Source organism: Macaca nemestrina, chromosome 19 (assembly GCF_043159975.1).
Source record: "Macaca nemestrina isolate mMacNem1 chromosome 19, mMacNem.hap1, whole genome shotgun sequence".
Classification (NCBI taxonomy): Eukaryota; Metazoa; Chordata; class Mammalia; order Primates; family Cercopithecidae; genus Macaca; species Macaca nemestrina.
Genome location: NC_092143.1, coordinates 22,957,112 through 22,978,860, shown reverse-complemented (window position 1 = coordinate 22,978,860; position 21,749 = coordinate 22,957,112). Strand labels below are relative to the sequence as shown.

The window sequence follows — 21,749 nt, the reverse complement described above, 5'->3', positions numbered from 1 at the left end:
GGTTGGGGACTGCAAAAGAGAGGAAGGAAGTAAAACTGAATCATTTTTAGTGCTCTGTCCATTTTCAGGCCACGAATTTCATGCTGCCTTGCATAAAATGATCACTAGCAATTAAAATATATCAGAGGAGGGTGGCCGGGCGCGGTGGCTCAAGCCTGTAATCCCAGCACTTTGGGAGGCCGAGACGGGCGGATCACGAGGTCAGGAGATCGAGACCATCCTGGCTAACACGGTGAAACCCCGTCTCTACTAAAAAATACAAAAAACTAGCCGGGCGCGGTGGTGGGCGCCTGTAGTCCCAACTACTCGGGAGGCTGAGGCAGGAGAATGGCGTGAACCCGGGAGGCGGAGCTTGCAGTGAGCTGAGATCCGGCCACTGCACTCCAGCCTGGGCGGCAGAGCGAGACTTCGTCTCAAAAAAAAAAAAAAAAAAAAAAAAAAATATATATATATATATATATATATATATCAGAGGACATGATCCCATAAGCAAACTCCAAATGACTTAATTGTTCAAAGATTATGTGCTTTGTGCTAAAAACTGCCAACTATTACAATACCATCAAAACCCTTGAAGCAACTCTTGGTGATCTGAGCTGAGGTTTAGCAAGCAAGTGGAAACTGTTTTCGAATCTACTTTGAAACAATACAATGATCAGAATGACATCCCCAGTGCTGCAGGTCAACTAGCTTCTCACATTTTCTTTTCACCTGTCCAGTATCTGAAGATTACAGTCTAAATGCCTGGAGTCTGGGAGTGCCTCAAATCATGCACACTAAGAGGTAGAGGGGCTGCCCTTGCAGATAAAGACACAGCAGGTGGCCACGTTTTAAAGTGAGACAGAGGAAAATACCCTAGAAAGAACTGATAATGTTTTCTAAATGCTTTCTAAAGACAACCTGTAAACACATATTGTAGAAAAAGCGGCAATGTACTCTCCAACTGCGCATATCCTGAAGAACTAACAAACAGTGTTCACGGAGGCCCCTTGTCCACCAGGATGGGTTTCACACAGAGGCTGGCTGTCCCTGGAAGGACACAGGGACGGGAAGGAGCATCTCTGATGTTAACCAGCGCCACATCTCATGGGCACATCTGGCCAGAGTGAGCCCAAAACACATCACTCACTGGCCTAGCCTAGGTACCCTCACAGCAGCCGTCTAATGTAAACAGTCTTCAGCAAGAACTACTAAAAGATAGAGAAACTAGATTTTTAAACAGCAAAACTTCATTAATCTAGCATATACAATAGTTCAAATGTCCGATTTGTACATGATTTTTTGAAAGAAAAGTTTGAAATACGTAGCAAATGCTTCTTAATTTGTATCAGATCTGAACCCTGTGCTAATCATGAATTAAAAAGCTCACGTATATTGAATTTTTGTCATGTTAATGTCTTTCAGGATTATCTCATTTAATTTTCACAAGGATCTAGGAGTTGGGTTCTATTACCAACCCCATTTTCTAGCTGAGGCTTAGTGAAGTAAGTAAACTACCTGAACCAGAGCAGGGAAGCCAGCACCATCAGAGAAAAGAACCTATACTCCAGCCACACTGCATCCGGTAAAGAACAGAATTATTTCATGAGTCACTAAAAGCAGTTACAAGCCAAACAGTTAAACTACAATTTGTATAGCATATTTGAGATTTAGACTTTCCATCACATGATTACACTTCTCATCTATTCCCGTATCTATTTTCTACATTTCTGCAATGCAACTACATGAAACCACTTCCTGATATAACTCACTGTCTTAGTTAACTGGTCAATTCTATGAAACCAGCGCAAGTCTCAAAATGTCCACACTGGCTACCAAGCAACAACCACTTCCCTAAAAAATGACAGCATGAAACGTGTTTATCTGTTTGCAATTATCACATTTTCTGGCCTAAAGAGAATTTTTCTTAATAGAAATAAATGAATAGACATAGTTCAAAAGTAAACTTTACAACTGTATAGGAAAGAAAGGATCAGAAGGGAGGAGAAATGAGAAGGAGATGGAGAGGTACCCCCAACAGCCTCGCCACAGAGACAGGAGGTGGCGGGAAGGATGCCCTTCTGTCTATTCCTTTTTCAAGTCTGACAACTCTACCAGGACTTCAACTCCTGGGCTCACGCAATCCTTCTGCCTCAGCCTCCCAAACAGCTGGGGTGTACCCCACCCCCATGCTTACTAGCGCTCTTTATAATGATGGGTACTACAGTAACATAAAAACAGGAAAAATGAGAACCTTTCTGCCTCCTCTTCCCACTGAAGACACCATAGCAATTGCAAATCTGGTTCATAATAGACCTTTTTTTTTTTTTTGAGACAGGGTCTTACTCTGTTGCCCAGGCTGGAGTGCAATGGCGTGATCGTGGCTCACTGTAGCTTCAACCTCCCTGGCTCAAGCGATCCTTCCACCTTAGCCTCACAAATAGCTGGGCCTCCAGGCGTGCCTGACTAATTTGTTGTTGTTATTTTTGTTGTTGTGTGTGTGTGTGTGTGTAGACAGAGTTTCACCATGTTGCTCAGGCTGGTCTTGAACTCCTGGGCTCAAGTGATCCACCCGCCTTGGCCTCCCAAAGTGCTGGGATTACAGGCATGAGCCACCACGCCAGGCCCACAAGAAATCTTTGATCGGGATAAACTGTTAATGACTGGAGTTTGTTCTCTATCAAGTAGGTGTGAATGGAGGGCTGACATTTTAAAGGTGCACTGCGGCATGCACGGAGGAACTGCATAAGAAATGCCCTTGAGCCACAGCTGAAAGCAGGAAGCAAGCCAAATATGCAGAAGCACAGATGAACGATTTTCCATGTGAGGTGATCTGAGAAGGGGCCAGGACCCTTTGTTATTTTGTGCCATGGGAACCAGTGGATTCTGAGAGCCGCTGGAGTGGACGCTTGCTCAGTGATGTCAGGAAAGAGTGAAATGCTCCTTTTGGTCCTGCCTAGTGGAGCTGTTCTCCTTGAGGGTTCCCAGTGTCACACACCTATCCTGATCCCAAAGCTCGAAGATATATTTGCAATGAATGTAATTCATGTGTCCTAAGATGTACGTGTTTTTGGTTTTAACATTTCTCATATCAGTCCAGTTTACAATAGATGGTGTCTTAAAATTAACTGGTAGTGCTTTTGTGTCTTAGTATTATACAAAAGCAGGCTGTCCTGCAATCAATTGTGTCTTCAATGTGTTTAATACGGCATTTTTACTTCATCCATGCATTTAGTGGTTCACTCTGCACACTATTATTCTGGATAGAGGTTCTCAGATGTGCACAATCCTCTTTTTGGTGCCACATCCATCGAGGACCTTCAATACCTTATTATGGTGGTATCCTGAGAGCTGACAGCATCACTGCAAGTTGCTTAGTGTCTTGTGGCTTCCACGATAGCTAGCTAATACTGCTCTAAATATTCTAATTAGCTGTCCAACCAGAAAGAAAAGGCAATAGCAGCAGACTCAATTTATTTCTCAAAGATTTCTTTCCAGCATAATGATATATGCATCTTTTATTTATGGTATGTTGCTTATGCCTTATACTCTACTTCAACTTAACAAACATCTCGAACTTCCTTTTGAAACTCATGTCCCAAATCCTTAGGTTTTTTTTCACTTGTAATGTAAGAAGTCATAGCAAAGGCTAAAGGTCAAGGGATGCCTGGAGACCTAAATTAAATGACCATGTATTACATAGAAACACCACAAATCGAGTTGCCAGTACATATGAAGCATTTAGCTTCTACTACTGTTTTGAATTTCATAACTACTTTGAAAGAACTAATCTAGTTACATGTTAATGAAGAAACACCATACCTGTGTTGGGGGACAATTCATCCAGCAGCTTCACCATGCCCTCTCCCTGCTTGGAAGTCCATATCTTGATGGGGGACCCGCCTCCAATCCTGCGGTACTGCTCTTGAATCTTGGGGGTTCGACGTTTGGCGATGAATGGTGCCAGCTTACTAAATCATTTAACACACAGGTAAGTGGATTTTATTCCACCTTAGCAACCTGAGAAATGTTTTCTACTCAATAAAAAAAAAAAAAATAAGCAAAATTTTAGAGAGCCTAACAAGATTAAGCCTTTAAAATAGAAGCTTGAGGTCACTGACAATAGCCAGCTGTCTTGTTGTAGATTATGGAGCTAAAGCTAGACCCGCTCTGAGGAATACCCAGTTGTGCTCCACAAGTTGTTCCAGTAGCACACCCTGAAGATTCAGGACGCACAACACCCACGCGGAGAACCCTGGATGTGTGCTAGCTACTAGAGTAACACATTTTGATCCCACACCTAATGAGAACTAGGATATAAGACAAAGGCAGTATACATTTCTCTTAATTTAAAAAATAAAGTCCATTAATCTTATAGATACACTTGCATATAGGAGCAAAGATGTATACACAAGACTATTCACTATATTCACTGCAATACTGTAAACAACCTAATTGTCCAACATGAAGCACGGATTAAACAAATGAAGTTACAGCCATATCATGCAATTCTAAAGAGTAATCAAAAAATGAGCCAGACCTATATATCGATATAATGTTATGAAACAAGATACAGTGTTAAGTTTAAAAAAAAAAAGGAAAGTTTCAAATATAGTACATAAGTACCTTCACATTTGTGTAACAAAGTGGGGGAGGGTGTGTGTGTGTGTGCGTATGTATGTCTATACTTGGATATGCACAGACTATTTCTGGATGTAACAGAGTTGACCTCCAGGTGGGTAACTGGGGGTGCAAGGGGAAAGGGACATTTGCCTTTTACTGTAATTACTTTTATACTATTTGTAGTTATCACATGCATGTATTAATTTTTCATTACAAAAATCTATTTTGAAAGAAAAAGGAGAGAAGGAAGAAGGGAAAGAAGGATGAACGGAAAAGAAGGGCAGCAACAATCCATATTTATAGTACAAATGAATAATAATCATTGCTTCCCTGACTGTTAATCAGCCGTTAAGTGCCAAGGACAAATACATTTTTAAAAATCTTTAAAGGTGCTTAGGCTATGTCAAGTAAACTGCAATTTCCAGGGCTCTGGGGAGCAAAGGGCTCAAGGAGAATCCTCACTAACTTATTTGCTCTCTCCCCCTGAAATTTTCTGGTATCATATCCTTCTGATATCCAATAGAAAACAATGCTGCTGCTTTAACCATTACCAGATACGCATTAAAACAATTTACTGGTTTGAAACTACAGAATTGAGAGACGCATGTCAATGCAGTGCCAAGGTTATAATCAAGTCGAGGTGTTTATATGGATCTCACTTCTGAATAGGAAGCGTCATGAGGTCTCGGTCCAAGAAGAGTCTCAGAAGGAAGTCGTGAACATCTCCGAGGGTTTCGGGGCCTCCCATGTTTAGCATTAATATTCCAGTTTTGGGCTTCCTACATAAAATAAAATACAATGGTTGATTTGTCACACTTCTGATTTTCTTCCAGGGTGGAATCTTGGTTCAGCCAGCAACCCTTATCTAACCTGTTGCGTACAAAGGTAAATACTACGGCTCTTTTCACTGCCGTCACACGGATACCTATTCAGGGACATCTGTGGCCTCCAGTTCCTCATGGTCCCAGCTCAGACGCGGACCTTTGTCTTTTGGCTTAATCCATGATATCAGTCTTCACTCAGCTGGAAATGTTTCCCTTTTAAAGTCTCAGCCTGAACAGAGATTGAATCTTTAGGGACTGGGAGTCAAGGTAGAAGTCTAAAATTGTCCTGAGGCTAAAGCATTTGTACATGTGAATGCCATGCGAATACAGAGGTTACCCGACCTCTCCCATCTTCAGGTTTCCTCATCTGGAAAACACAGCACCCACCAGCTACTCAAAATGCTGTTTTGAGAATTCAGTGGTAACAGCTTCAGTCACTTAGCACGTGCAGGCACATGGTAAGTTCTACTCTATACAAAGCAGGGTTACCCCCTAATTTTAAACCTCCACAGTCTAATACCAGCCCATCCCCACTCTTGCATCTACTCTTGTCTCTTTAGTCAATGATTAAATTAAATGAGTACTGACTGAAATTATGTTTTACATTTTATTGTATTTTTGAAATGGAGTCTCACTCTGTCACCCAGGCTGGAGTGCAGTGGTACGATCTCAGCTCACTACAACCTCCGCCTCCCAGATTTAAACAATTCTCCTGCCTCAGCCTCCTAAGTAACTGGGATTACAGGCACCCGGGCTAATTTTTGTATTTTTACTAGAGATGGCATTTTGCCATGTTGGCCAGGCTGGTCTCAAAATCCTGACCTCAGGAACCGGCCTCAGCCTCCCAAAGTGCTGGGATTACAGGCATGGGCCACCGTACCAGGACTGACTGAAGTTATTGCTTGTTCCTCTGCTTCCTTCTCTAGGACCTCCCTCTATTCCTTCACCTGTGGCTCCTGTTATGATAAACTTCTCCTCTCCATCCTGCATGGAAATTCACTGCTAGATAATTCCTGCAAGAACCGGTGCTAACATTCAAATTAGTCCCAGGGTAGAGAATCAACCACTGAATGAGCAGGAAGAAGCAAAAAGAAAGCAGAGCTCCATAACAAGTTTTAGGTCAAGCAGTTTCTGGAAACTTAAAAAAACAAAGTACTAGGCAAAAATGTAAACCTAAAATCCAGATCAAGCTCCGGAGTCAACACAGCCCAAAGCGAGCCAGGCCAGGAGCTCTCCACTCCTAAGCCCCTCCAGAGAGCAAGGCGAAGCCGGAGCAGGGCCAGGTGCCTCTGGCACGCTGGCAGGAGCCATCAGAAGACCTTGTGTGTCCCCATGAACAGGTAGCCATGGGATGGCAATAACTGGGGAACTAAAGAACAAGGAGCATTTCTTCCATTCATTCATCTTTTTTCATTTTTAAAAATAGAGATATAACTCACATACCATAAAATTCACCATAATCTGAACAATTCAGAGGTTTCTAATCATAAGGAAGGGCAGGAAACCACCACAACTATCTAACTCCAGGACATCTTTACCCCACAAAGAATCTTTGAATCCATTAAAGCCACTCCCCATTCCCTCCCTTCTCACCCCTGGCAACCACTAATCTACTTTCTGGGTCTATAGATTTGCCTATTCAGGACATTTCTGGGTCTATAGATTTGCCTATTCATGTCATAGCATGAATCAGTACACTTCACTCCTCTTTATTGCTAAATAATATTTCATTATATGGTTGTACCCTCTATTCACTTTCAATATAGCAGCTGAAAAATAACCAGCCTGAAGTTTATCTAAACACCGTTATTACGAGTGCTGAGGGGTCCACTTCCTGAATCTCCTGTACCAGACCACGTCTGACTACAGCAGCGACTAAGCCGACGCTGCTGAGACAGAGCCTGTATAGAAAAACATTCTTTATGTGCTTGACAACTAATGATACTATGATGACACCTTTTGTTCTTTCTTTTTTTTTTTTTTTTTTTTTGAGACAGGGTCTCACTCTGTCACCCAGGCTGGGGTGCAGTTGCACAAACAAGGCTCACTGCATCCTCGACCTCCCGAGCTCAAGCGATCCTCCCGCTTCAGCCTTCTGAGGAGCTGGGACCACAGGCACCTGCCTCCATGCCTGATTACTTTTTAAATTTTTTTAGAGAGACGGAGTCTTGCCATGTTGCCCAGACTGGTCTCCAACTCCTGGCTCAGGCTCCCAAAGTGCTGAGATTACAGGTGTGAGCCATTGTCCTGGGCTTATGATGACATCTTAATGGGTAATTTTTAAACAATTATTAACAACATTTGGCAATAATGTAAGGCAGCAGCGTATGTCAAATGTAAACGCGTGGAAACTTTTCTTGATCAAACCTATTGGAAGTGAATGAGGTAAAAATCTTGATTTCTCAACCTAATTTTTCAGAATACGAATCAATTCCTGGGGAAGGAGAAATATGGCATTACAATGAGGTCAGGGATTTTCTCATTTAGACCCCATTATAAAGATTAACTAAGGTCCCTTTTCACATCATTGTCTTCGACCAGGGTTTCTCAGCCTCAGCACTACTGACGTGTGGGGCTGGAGAGTCCTTCGTTGTAGATCACTGTACTGTGCAATGAGGCTTAACAGCATACCTGGCCTCTACCTATAGATGACAACAGCACACACCCCACCCCAGTGTGACAACCAAAAATGTCTCCAGACATTGCCAAAGTTGTCCCAGGAGGCAAAAATGCCCCCTTCCCCCTACTGAGAATCACTGTCTTAGAGGAAGAGGGCTTCATCCCCTTTTAAAAAACCAAGCAACTGCAGTGAAGATGTGGTTGTTATATAACTCTTCCATGCTCGAGTCCTACGACTGCATTAACAGGGGTGTGTTGAGTTTTCTTTCCTTGATATTTGAAAATTCCAGATGCATTATTTTGTGATATTCCTTTAATCTTTCTACTTAGACCACCAGTCTTCTCCTGGGATCCTGTCTTTCGCCCTCAAAATCTGTGACTCACAATAAATTAAGTGCATTTCCCATGGATCGCTGCCAGTTAACAGATTACTGGTTAAAAAACCTCAGGCTAAAAGATTTACCCAAGCCACAGACAGTATCAGTGTGCAAACGGGATTTAGAGCTGTTTTTCATCTATAACACCTGAGCTCAGAACAAGAGTGGCTTTAAAGGGGATGCTACTCTGCCCTGCTCACGGTTTTGCAAACCCATGTTGATCTTACACATTAAAGAGATGCACACGACTTGAAAATACCTAAATACACATGCACTTAATTCAAAACTGTGTTGTGCATGATGAATAGCGCATTAGTGAGTCCTAGTCTGACACCCCTCTATTCTAGAATGTGAAGTGAAAGCTTTAGTCAAGGGCCTCCATCGCCTCTCCTTCCAGACAGAACACACCTGAGACCAAGGTCTGAACGTTCATGTTCCGTTTGTTTACACATAAAAGTGTATACAGCAAAATATATTTAAAATGTCTCACTTGGAAAGGTTTCAACATTTTGCCATTTTTATATCCCGGACTCTCAAAATACAAGGTTTTTCCTTGAAATATTAAATGTACGTAACAGAAACTTAAGCTTGTCAATTCATAAACAATGATTCTATTCTACTCTATATGGTCAGCCTCAAGAAAAAGTAATAAGATCCCAGCTCTTCATTGAACCTCTAAGACATGATTGGCCTGTGGGTCTACGATGCCTCTAGAACAGAATTTGGCGAACTACAGCCCAGGCACTAAATCTGTGTACACACATACACCCCTACTGCCTGCTTTTGTAAAGAAAGTTTTACTGGAACACAGCTCCCCTCATTGTTTATGTAATATCTGTGGCTGCTCTCACATTACAACAGCAGAGTTGAATAGCAGCAAAAGAGAGAGTTTGGCTTACAAAGCCTGAAAAATTTACTGCCTAACCCTTTACAGAACGAATCTGTCAACCCCAGCCTAGTGTAGTGTCTACGCTAGTACTGCAATCTAGTCCAGCCCAAGCATTAAGCAGCACAATGCCTTCATAATGTCTGCCATCAGAATAATCCACAAACACACTCATTGCTTCACCATTTCTAGTATTAAAAAACTATAAATCACCTACACGTCCCATAATGTTGGACAGGGTAGTTTATGACTTAATAAAATACTCTTCAGTTACCAAAATAATATAGACAAATATTTATATGATGATAAATAAAAAGAGGGCATTATAAATATATGATGTATAGTACGGTCACATCTTGCTAAATACATAGAGTGAATCTTAATAGTCATACAGACAAAATTGGCCTGGCTGGTCGTTCACACCTGTAATCTCAGCACTCTGGAAGGTTGAGGCAGGAGGACTGCTTGACCCCAGCAGTTCAAGACAAGCCTGAGAAATACAGTAAGACCTTGTCTCTATTTTTTTTTTTTAAGAAGAGAGAAACAAAATATTGGGTGGTAAGACCTTTCATAATGTTTAAAGTATTTTTTTCCCTATCTGTATTCTCTAAAATGATCCCATGTATTTTATATAAATATGATCTAAAGTTACTTAGTAGAACTTAAAGATTTTCATTTAATTTTAATAATATTAAGGCTACTTATATTAATGAGTTGCCACTAGAATAACACACAAATGAAATAATTTTTCTTCCAGGATTCCACATTGAATCGGTTCTTCAGTTTCTATCAAATCCCAACCCTCAGTACTTATGGCTTAAGTGGGGAGAGGGGCTGGGAAAGGTAAGGAGAAATGGAATGGGTCCTTCTTGGCAGGCTGCCAGATGAAGAAGGTATCCAATGCCCATCCCCAAGTAACCTCAGGTTACACAGCACTAAATCATCATACTTATGATCATACAGCAGAAAATAATAAACACACAATAAGAAAATTTTGGTTTTGGCCAGGCATGGTGGCTCGTGGCTCATGCCTGTAATACCAGCACTTTGGAAGGCCACAGCAGGAGAACTGCTGGAAGCCAAGAGTTCAAAACCAACCTAGGCAGCAAAGTAAGACCCCATCTTTACAAGAAAAAAAAATTTTTAATTAGCTGGGTGTGGTGGTGTGCACCTGTAGTCCTAGCCACTCAGGAGGCTGAGACAGGAGGATCGCTTAAGCCCAGGAGTTCAAGGATGCAGTGAGCCATGATCACACCACTGTAGTACAGCCTGGGTGACAGTGCAACACTTCTCAAAATAAAAACGGTGGCTCATGCCTGTAATCCCAGCACTTCGGGAGGCCAAGGCAGGTGGATCACTTGAAGTTAGGAGTTCGACAGCCGCATGGCCAACATGGTAAAACCCCATCTCTGCTAAAAATACAAAATTAACAGGGTGTGGTGGCATACACCTGTAATCCCAGTTACTTGGGAGGCTGAGGCAGGAGAATCGCTTGAACCTGGGAGGTGTAGGTTGCAGTGAGAAAAGATCAAGACACTGCACTCCAGCCTGGGTGAAAGAGCAAGACTCCCTCTAAAAAATATATATATATATATATATGTATATATATGACTGGGTGTGGTGGCTCATGCCTATAATCCCAGCACTTTGGAAGGCCGAGGCAGGCGGATCACTTGAAGTCAGAAGTTCGAGACCAGCCTGGCCAACATAGTGAATTCCCATCTCTACAAAAAATACAAAAATTAGCCAGGCATGGTGGTGTGTGCCTGTAATCCCAGCTACTTGGGAGGCTGAGACATGAGAATTGCTTGAACCCGGGAGGTGGAGGTTGCAGTGAGCCAAGATTGTGCCACCGCACTCCAGCCTAGGTGACAGAGTGAGACTCTCTCAAAAAAATAAAAAATTATATATATATAATATATATATGTTATATATATTATACACACACACTCATACCTGTATAATTTTCATCACACAATGTGTGATCTAGGAGAAAGGTCATGGAGTTAAATAGGTCCTAGCTACTTTATCTCGCTCTGCCTGATATTAAAGGGTGCTGTTTCTATGTACTCATCTCGGTAACTTCCCTTTATAGAGTCTTCTGTTGCCTCTGTACAGAGGAAGACTTGGGAGCAGTTGTGACTTCTGTTACTAAAGAGGACCCTTGCAACAATGCCATGCCTGCTGCCAGCCACCAGCAACAGAAGAGGTGAGGTATGAAACATGTACTTCACTTCTTTAATTGATGATAAATCATATTACTTCCTTTATAATTATGTTCACTGTGTTAAGGGATGAAAAACAATACTCTAGTTTCCTATAGAAATTCTTGGTAGATCAGTTATTCGTTATCCTGTACAGAACATACATTTCATAGGCATAATTATGTTAGGTTCATAAATACATTTCCAGCATATATAATTTCTGTTATATGACATATTCCAGAACCAAATTCCTAACACAATTTGCAGACTGTACTCAACTGTGTCTTTTAACAATAGCCCTGTTGCGAGGAAAGATCCAGTGGGGAAGGAGGGTGTAAAATCTGTGGTTTAACAGCTGTTGAAAGGAAGCCAAGAAAATAGCACACCGCTCCTTCCACACTGGCTTTTCCCAGCACCTTTCCTCCTAGGCAGCTTGGGTCTACTGGTGTCTGCATCAATAAAGAGAAATCCTTATTTGTACCTGATGTTAGACTCATACCTCTTCTGCGGTTGAACTTGAGGTTTTGCATGCTGGGCATGCTGGGCTGTTTCTGTGGCGGCGGCTGCTGCAGCTGCACCTGACTTCCACCTCCATGGCTGACAGACCCTCCAGCTGCTGGATGCCACTGTGACAAAATTAAAATGCTCGCATGAAATCTAGCTGGAAAGTAATTTCTTCTGAAGAAGTCCTCAGAGCATAATTCCTGGATTTAAAATTTAAAGAGATGCGATGGCAGAAATGATTTTCCTAGCATTTCTCTGCAGGCAGGTAAAGGCACTTAAGGCCTGTCCAAGGGGATGGGGTGGAGGATCGCTCCCCTAGGATGGCCGATGAGAGCCTGCAGGGAAGCATTTTAGAAACTACACACACCTCCTCTCCCCACCTCAGCTGCAGATGTTGATACAATCCCTCACAAGAAGCCCTGTACGAGACCAACATGACTGACAGTAGCGTGCTGCTCCTGTGGAAAGAGAAGGGGCTGCAGAAAAGGTGAAAAGCCACCAATTTCAGGAGTGGCAACTGGGCCAGTTTTCACATAGCTGCAGTTCTCCCTTCTGCCTCCAAGCCTTCTTCAGAAAGCACTGGTGCTGAGAACCCAGTACTGCCCTTGAACCTTGACAAGGGGCCTCTGTTTCCCAGGGCCTGTTTTAGCCCTCCTCCCACTGCACCCCACCCCGCGGGGTATGCAGTCTCTACCACCAAGGAGACATGCCCCGCCAGGAGTCCACATCCCATGTACCAGACCAGGCTCCCAGTGCCCCAGGATTCCCTGTCCCCCAAGCTCCACACCCACTCCCAGGGTGGGTGCAGGCATCTTTTCTGGATCCATCCTCCTGAGGGAGGTTGTGCCATCAGTGTAGCAAGTCTTGACCTGAATGGTGGCCAAGGGATAGCCGTTTGCAGGAGCAAGAGTGGAACTAGGCATGCAGACCAGAGAATCCATCCAGGCTGTGGGCGAGACTCCTCACAAGGCCAGAAAGAGCTGGCGGCAGGAAGAGAAGCAGGAAAGTGTATGAATCAGAGGCAACTCTCCAAAGGCCTCTGCATTTCTGCAGGAGCTCAGAGTTCAAGAGCTCACCCTTCCAGGTCGTGATCAAGGTCTATTTGTCAACATAGGAGGACAGAACATATTTCCCAGTTTGGTAGCTTGCGACATCCCACATACCATATATGTGCCTTCAAGTATACCCTTGTCCTAGGGCCCCACAGGAGGTGGCAGTGGGCCTGAAGAACCCACCTGAATTGAGGAGTCCGTGTGCCATACTCAGCTGTCATATGAAGAGTACTAGTCCTTAAACATCCAGTGAAATGAAACTGAAGCCATAGAGGATGTACTGAAGATGGCCATGTGAGAGGGCGGTTACTATGGCGCCTGGTGCTATGCACATGACCTCTTCCCCATTCTCAAACCGGTCGGTTAGAAACCAGCTTGCCATCAGTCTCCTTCTGCCCTCCTCCTCCTAACAGGCAAAGGTGCCCTGAGGAGGAATTTAGGCTGTGGGTCAAGCAGCTCTGACTCTGAATTCAGCTCTGCCACTTACTAGCAATGTGACCTGGGGCCAGGTCTTCCTGAGCCTGAGTTTCCCGATCTGTAAAATGACACCTTGCTACAGGGATTCTTGTGAGGAGGAGAGCAGAGGAGTGAAGCGCTCTGCAGCATCCACCATGTGATTAGTGCTGGCGTTAGTTTCAATTGACAGTTTCTAGAGGATGGGAACTATACCTGCTCTGATGTTATCACCTAGCATGTCTGTGAAATAGAAGAGAATGATATCTCCAGGCCATTAGATTTCCAACCATCCAGATTGTGCACATTCCCAGCAGAGCCAATTATGTGAGCTTATGCTAAATAATCTTTACTAACTCAAAGTGGAAGTGCAAAGATTCCATAAAGAAGTTCAATTCCATCTGGTTTGAGTTGGTGTTTAAAAAAAAAAAAAAAAGAAATTCAATTCCAAGGCTCAAACCAACTCACATCTCCTTTTTTACATAAGTTTAATTCTGAACTTCATCATGGGATTTAACCAGGTTCCTAATCATGCTGCAATGTCCCTAATTCCTTATATGAGTGAGACTGTATCCGATTCCATGGGATATGAGAATAAAACCTTGGCATTCCACAATTTGACTGCTGGTATAAGTTTAGCATCCCAAATGTGAAAATCCAAAATCCAAATTGCTCCAAAACCTGAAACTTTTTGAGCGCTGACATGACACTCAAAGAAAATGCTCATTGGAGCATTTTGAATTTTAGATTTTCAGATTTGGACTGCTCAATCGGTAAGTATATTCCAAAACCTAAAAAAATCTGAAATCCAAAACACCTGTGGTCCCAAGCATTCAGGATAAGGGGCACTCCATCTGTAATAAAATGACATTTCCTCCTTCAAACCTAAAAAAAGGAAGGAGTTCCAGGTGTGGTGGCTCACACCTGTAATCCCAGCACTTTGGGAGGCTGAGGTGGGAGGATCGCTTGAACCCAGCCATTTTGGGGCAGCTTGTACAACATAGAAAGACCCTTGTTTCTACAAAAAATTTAAGGAGTTAAAAAAAAAAAAAGAAAGAAAGGCCGGGCACAGTGGCTCACACCTGTAATCCCAGCATTTTGGGAGGCCGAGGTGGGTGGATCATGAGGTCAGGAGATCGAGACCATCCTGGCTAACACTGTGAAACCCCGTCTCTACTAAAAATACAAAAAAAAAAAAAAAAATTAGCTTGGCATGGTGGTGGGTGCCTGTGGTCCCAGCTACTCAAGAGGCTGAGGCAGGAGAATGGCGTGAACCCAGGAGGCAGAGCTTGCAGTGAGCCGAGATCGCACCACTGCACTCCAGCCTGGGCGACAGAGCAGGACTCCGTCTCAAAAAAAAAAAAAAAAGAAGGAAGCGGTGGGGAGGGATTAGATTTTCCAACTAGTAGATGAGGATTTCCTAGTAAAATCTGGGAGCTAGTAGCTTTTCAAGCAGCTTAACTATTACCATGTCCTACTTACAAAATTATGTTCTCCATGGTTCACCAGATTCTCAGAGAGGAGAATGATATTGCTACCAAGGGACCCTTTCCACTCAGGTGAGTTAATACACTCACCCTTCAAGGACTCATCTAAAATACTCCTCTCCCCTAATGATCTGAAGATTCTAGAGAAATGAAGAGTGTCTCCTACCAAACAATTAGCATTTGTCCAGGCTAAAGGAGTTTAAAGCAAACATTCAAAGGGCCAACTGAGACTCTGGAAAAGACTCAGCTCACAGTTGAAGAGAATCTGATGGCACAGGCAGCATTGAGTGGCGTAGAGAGTACGTGTTCGGAAACCAGAGAGATCTGAGCAGAAATCCCACACGGGACCAAGAGGCTGTATGGCTGGGCCTGGGCAACTCACTGAGATGCTGCGAGTGTCACTTTTCTCATCTGCAAAATAGTGATAAGGCTACTTCTGCAGGGCTGCTGTGAAGATAAGAGGGGAAAAATATGTCCAGCCCCAACAGCAATGCCTTGCTACACTGCATGTGGTTAAGCAAAGGGGTGAAGAATATCCAATAGTACAGACTTGCCCATTTATGAACTAAGACCAAGTAATTCTGCCCCTCCTCCTTACATGGATAACTGGTCTACCTTTAGAAGGCCTACAAACAGGCCGGGCATGGGGGCTCACACCTGTAATCCCAGCAGTTTGGGAGGCTGAGGCGGGAGGACTGCTTGGGCCCAGGAGTTTGAGACTAGCCTGGGCCACGTGAAGAGACTCTATCTCTATTATTTTTTATTAAAAAAAAAAAAAAGAAAAAGAAAGCCTACAAACAATAAAAATGATCAAACCAAGAGATAAGCAGCAAAACAGAAGATGACAAAAGAAAACAAAACTCCGCCGGGCGCGGTGGCTCACGCCTGTAATCCCAGCACTCTGGGAGGCCGAGGCGGGCAGATCACAGGTCAGGAGATTGAGACCATCCTGGCTAACACAGTGAAATCCATCTCTACTAAAAATACAAAAAAATTAGCCGGGTGTGGTGGCACATGCCTGTAGTCCCAACTACTTGGGAGACTGAGGCAGGAGAATCCCTTGAACCTGGGAGGCAGAGGCTGCAGTGAGCCGAGATCACACCACTGTACTCCAGCCTGTCAACAGAGCCAGACTCCATCTCAAAAAAAAAAAAAAAAAAAAACCGAAAACAAACAAAACAAAACAAAACAAAAAAACTTCATAACTCCTGCAGTGGTGAACACCTGTAGTCACAGCTACTTGGAAGGTTGAGGCAGGAGGCTCACTTGAGCTCAGGAGTTCAAGACCAGCAGCCTAGGCAACGGTGAGACCCGGTCTCAAAAAAAAAAAAAAAAAAACTTCTCTCAAAAAACAAACTTCATAATTCCTGGACAAATCCAATAGGTGATCATTCAAAAGTATACCCATGACTTAAGAAGTTCGTAAGTTAATAAGTATCAACTGGTTCTTCAAAACCAAATTAACATTTTGGATCCTTGCAGGTGAGGCAGAAGAGAGTAAAAGGCGAGGTACACAAGTACTGAAATCTATGATGGCCCTTTTCTATCACACAGGAGATGAAGATTACTTCAAAAGTACTTATAAAATATGCACCATTTTTAAAATTAACAAAAGAAATAAGGTTCTATATTGTAACTATCAATAAACACAGTGGGTGCTTCAAAATATTGGTTAGTTGCTGATATGGAGCCAAAATGTTCTAATGTCTTTTATGTAAACCCTAAAACTCTTTTATTATCCTAGAATTTTTTTTTCTAATTACATAAGACAATATATGCTCAGCAAAAAAAAAAAAAAAAGTTTGGAAGGCCAGGCACACCAGATCATGCCTGTAATCCCAGCTACCAGGGAGGCTGAGGCGGGAGGATCACTTGATCCCAGGATTTCAAGGCTGCAGTGAACTATGATGGCACCACTGTATACCAGCCTGGGCGACAGAGCAACACTCCATCTCTTAAAAAACAAAACAAAACAAAACAAAACACGTTTAAAGTTTGGAAAGAAAAAGGCACCAAGAAAAAAAATAATTCATATAGATAGCTAAACAGACAGACAGATAATATATGGCCCACCCCAGGAAGCTTATTAATTCTGTAATATGCTAGATACATAAAGTATAAAACTTTGCTTTTCCACTTTTACTTTCAGAACTCATTTTCAGAAATACTCCTCAATGTTTTCTCACACAGAAGTTGATTTTTCCCTATCAACCAAAATGATGATTATAACTACACCTTCAAATCAAAGTCTGTAACACAAATAGACTCCAAAAGTATTTCTGCTAGAGTTTCTGAATCCTTCCACTTTTAATCTAGACTACAAATAATTTAAAGTTCACGTATTGTTCCATGACCTCAAATCTAAGGCCTGTCAGACTTCATTTGCCACAGGAAAGGTCAATGAAAGAAAAGATTAGTTCAATACTTCTTTCGGCCCCACGACTGGCACTGTGCTGCCTCTTCTTTAAAAACAATGTCCTTTGTCCCCCAGTGCCTTTAGTGAGCTAGCCTCATTGTACACTGGGTCCTTATTATTTTCCTAACAAAGCCACCTCTAATGAGATATGGAGGTTCAGAGGGGATTCTCTCCACTCCAAGTCGGTGTCAGACTGATGAACTTCCTAGAAAAATATGTCCGGTCTGTGTCCAGTCACCGTTCAGATGCATTAAATAAGCATCTTATTTGTGGCAGCCTTCTACATGAATGGCTAGACATTTTGAAGATGCCTGTGTACCTACTGTGTGCCAGGCAAGGTGCTCATGTTCAAGGCAAGCCTTAAAAAAATTAGGATTTCAATGTACATTTACCAAAGCTCTGGCGAAGTTAGGTGCCTTGTTCAAGCTGTCACAGTTGGAAATGCTGTCCCAGCCAGGTGGGTGAGACCCACAGTCCCATCAGCTCATCCTGCGGTCACAACCTATTCACGGTTTGCATCAGAAACATGGGAAGCTGTTCCTGGGTCTCACATGTTCTCCAAATATCTCTAGAAAACAGCAGCCCAGGCTGCCCCACGGTGGGTCCTGCTGCCAAGGAGAAGTGGGCATAGAGGGACCAAGGGCCATGGGCTTTCCTCAGCAGGGAAGGAAATGCAGGGCAGATGTCCATGGTGGTGATGATGACGATGCCTTCCTTACTGTCCTCTACGGCAGGCCCATAACATACCTTCCCTGGTGTAACCTTCTCAACAGTCTGGTTATTACAGGTGACAATAACCAAGGCTCTAGGAAATTCCAGCCACGGCTGCAAGCCACCCAGCCGACCGATGGGACTTGAACCTGCGCCTCCTGGATCCAGGCGCCCTCCCCGCGGCCCCCCGAGCCCTGAGTGCTGCCCTCACCCCTCCCTTCTCCGCGAAGCCCCTCGCCCGTTTGCTCGCAGTGCCCCCACGGCCGATCCCGAAATCCCCGGGACGCGAGGGCCCCGGCTCCAGCTGCCCGCTCTGCCCACGCCGTCTCAGGGACCCTGGCCCTGGCGGCCGCCGCGACAGACCCACTTACGCGGATCGCGGAGCAGGACGCCCGCGGCGCGCAGGGCCGCAGCCATGTTTGCGCCGAGTGAAGGCATTGCCCGGGCAGCCTCGGCCCGAGTCGGGGCTCCTCCCGCGTTGGAGCGCCCAGGTGTCCGCCCAGCAGCGGCCGAGTGGGGCAGCGCTCCCCACGCGCGTCCCCGGCCCCCTGACCTCGCGCCCTCCCGGCGCGCCCGTTCATTCGCTGCCGGGCCGGGGCGGGGCCTCGGGGGCGAGGCCAGGCGGGGACACGCCTCTCGCGGAGAGCCCGCCCCAGCTGGGCGCTGCTCCCTGCGTGAAAATGGGCCTGGCGGCTGAGCTAGAAGCCCACTCCCCACCACCATCGCAGGTCACTGCAAAACCTGCTGGACTCGTATTTGCGCTGGACGGGTGCCCTGGTTGCATCTGCCAAGCTAGACAACTGAGGATCCTCAGCCATGACTCAGCAAATAACTTTTTTTGACGTTTCCTTTACTATTATTTAGATATAAGGATGCTTTTGCCTCAGTTCTCCAGTTTGCCTGCCTAGTCACAGCACAGTTGTTTTGCTTTATTTTCAAAACAGAAAAAGGGATTATTCAGTTTATCTGCACCCTCTCTGTGTAGCAGAATTTGACAGGTGAGACTCACAGAAGAGCATTAGGAAAACTGAAGGCCAGCCTGGCAAGTGCATTTCTTGGAGGGACGGTATGATGAGGTTTGTCTGTATCATATCCGCGCACCTTCCCAGTTTAACCACCTGCCCCGCCCCCAAGGTCGCACACTGAGACCACAGGAACAGGTGCACATTTCATTCCTACACCTCCGCCAGCCCACCCTGCCCATATATGTTCAATGCATTGTGGAGTAGGAAACCAGCCTTTGGTACAGAAAGGTCTCAGGCATCGGTATTCATTGAACAAATGTTGAGCACCTACTATGTGCATTGGGAAAACAGTAGTGAATAGAGCAGACGGGGGTTTACATGGGGTTAGGGGAGACACAGAAAATAATCACAATATGTAACATTTTGAATGATGGAGCCCTTCCACGGCCTCCCCTCTTCTTTTTCCTTCTCAGGACAAATGAAGAATGAAGCAAGGTAAAAGAGATGGGGTAGCGTGGGGGAAGGGACTAATGCAATTTGAAGCAGGTGGGTCAGAGTTCACACACATTCGAGCAAAGGCCTTATACACATTTGAGCGAAGGTGGCAAGCCATATGGAACATTCAGGGAAGATGGAGTCTAGATTCAGCTGAAACCCAGTTTTCTGTAGCTTAAATATGTGCTACTGATGGAATTAGTTTATTTCTTATTAAAGTTGGTCCTCCTGATGGTTATTAGGCCAATGCAAACTGTCAAATTAAATGGATAGCCTTTCATATTACCTACATGATCTTCATATCCAAGCGGATGTCCTGAGAAAAGCACAGTAAAACCTGATCCAGGTATCAACTCACCTTCCTTATATGTGTGGCTAATTCTCTACCCTCATAACAAAAATTACAGTCTTCTTAAGTTGCCCTTTAAAGAGGTAATCTTCATGGATAACATACTTCTCTACCTACAATCTGAACCCATTTTTGTTGTTGTTGTTGTTTGTTTTGTATTTCTAGTAGTAACAGAGTTTTGCCATGTTGGTCAGGCTGGTCTTGAACTGCTGACCTCAGGTGATCCACCCACCTCGGCCTCCCAAAGTGCTGGGATTACAGGCGTGAGTCACCGTGCACGGCCTGAACCCATTTCTTCTAAAGAAACTAAATTAAAAGGCTTCTCATATTGCAATACTGTGTGCCAGAAGTGTAGACAAGGCCAGAGAATAAAATGGCCAGGGGTGTTAGACGTCTGAGCTATGAAGGCTCTTCTTGTCCCCTCTGGGAGGCCCTGGAGAAGTCATCCCCTCCATCCAGGGTGCTGGGCCCCTCCTGCTGGGTGCAGATAAGGGGGCTTCTGGTCCCTCCCAGGCAAACGCTGATGATTAGTGACAAGGCATAAAGATGCCAAGTCTCACCAGTACAAAATCAATGGCTGGCGCAGGTTAAATTTGTTTCTGTCCAGAAATGATTAAGGAACTAGCAGAACATACTTTATTAAATATTTTAATGAATCAGCATCATTTCATTTCTTTTATTCACATCTTGTACTTTCATTTTTACTGACTTCCATTTTTTATTTTTTCATTAATTATTATTATTATTATTATTTTTTGAGAGGGAGTCTCACCCTGTTGCTCAGGCTGGAGTGCAATGGCGTGATCTCGGCTCACTGCAACCTCTGCCTACTGGGTTCAAGTGATTCTCCTGCCTCAGCCCCCCTGAGTAGCTGGGATTACAGGTGCCTTTATGACTTTTAAAAACTCATTCAAGATTCCTCATGTATAAAACCTCCTGGTGGCACATATGAAGAACTCATAGGTTATAACTGAAAACAGAACTTCCTTCTTTTTCCCCAACAGAGAGTACCATAACAATTGTTATTCCTAATCTATGGCTTATTTCTCACAAACATTGAATATAACAGCTCTCCAATAAGTAAATTTTTATGTTCTTATACAGTGAAAGCAGATAAAATGTGCTTTATGTTGGTCCTTTTCAAAACTGGTAGAAAACAGTCCTTAACCCAGAAATTGTGAACTCTAAATACAGGCTTACCAGAAAAGCCCTTGAAAGGCTAAAGAAATTTGCAGAACCATATGACATACATAATATGAATTTTTTTCTAACAACGTATTTTTAACAAAATTACACACCAATTCCATTAGCAAACAGAAGGCTAAAAAGGCACAGTGTCTGGGCTAACAGAGATAAGGAGCACCCCAACCAGGAGGGAGAGGGTTTGTCTGAGGCCTGGTGACTTCATTAGTGAATAAAGCACTCACCTGTCACAGACACCACTTTGAGTGCAGCCTGTGATCCTAAATAAAATGAATTTGTTGGTTTCAGCTCAGTGCTTCAGGGAAAAGGGTGGGAAATCTCTTCATTCATTATTTGCCATGATTGGCACCTCTGAGCTACACAAACTAAATTTAGATTATTCAACTCTGATTCCTTAATCAGAAAAAGAACTGGGGAAGGGAGGAATCAGGAGGGATTCAGGTCAAGAGAAACAGTGGCTGCATGTGACAAATGGTAAGCTATAATGATTACTCAGAGAAATCTGATCGATTGTCCCTAGAATCATTTTACAACAAAGAGGCCACAAAATCCAGGCCAACATGCCACACGTTTTGACTTGCCCCTCTTCACCATGCAAGCCT

At 43.8% G+C, this 21,749-nt stretch overlaps 1 protein-coding gene across 3 annotated transcripts in view; it reads right to left on the bottom strand.

Moving 5' to 3' along the window:
* The window catches only part of LOC105477081 (ferrochelatase), a 67,096-nt gene extending 48,441 nt beyond the window's left edge, over positions 1–18,655 (bottom strand). For all 3 annotated transcript variants that reach the window (XM_071085275.1, XM_011733432.3, XM_011733433.3), the window contains exons 1-4: positions 18,507–18,655; positions 12,012–12,138; positions 5,262–5,381; positions 3,802–3,950 (exon numbers count right to left, since the gene is read on the bottom strand). In XM_071085275.1, coding sequence (XP_070941376.1) covers positions 3,802–3,950; positions 5,262–5,381; positions 12,012–12,138; positions 18,507–18,573 — 463 coding nt within the window. In that variant the 5' untranslated portion in view covers positions 18,574–18,655. The remainder of the gene's footprint in view (positions 1–3,801; positions 3,951–5,261; positions 5,382–12,011; positions 12,139–18,506) is intronic.
* Positions 18,656–21,749: the final 3,094 nt, after the last annotated feature.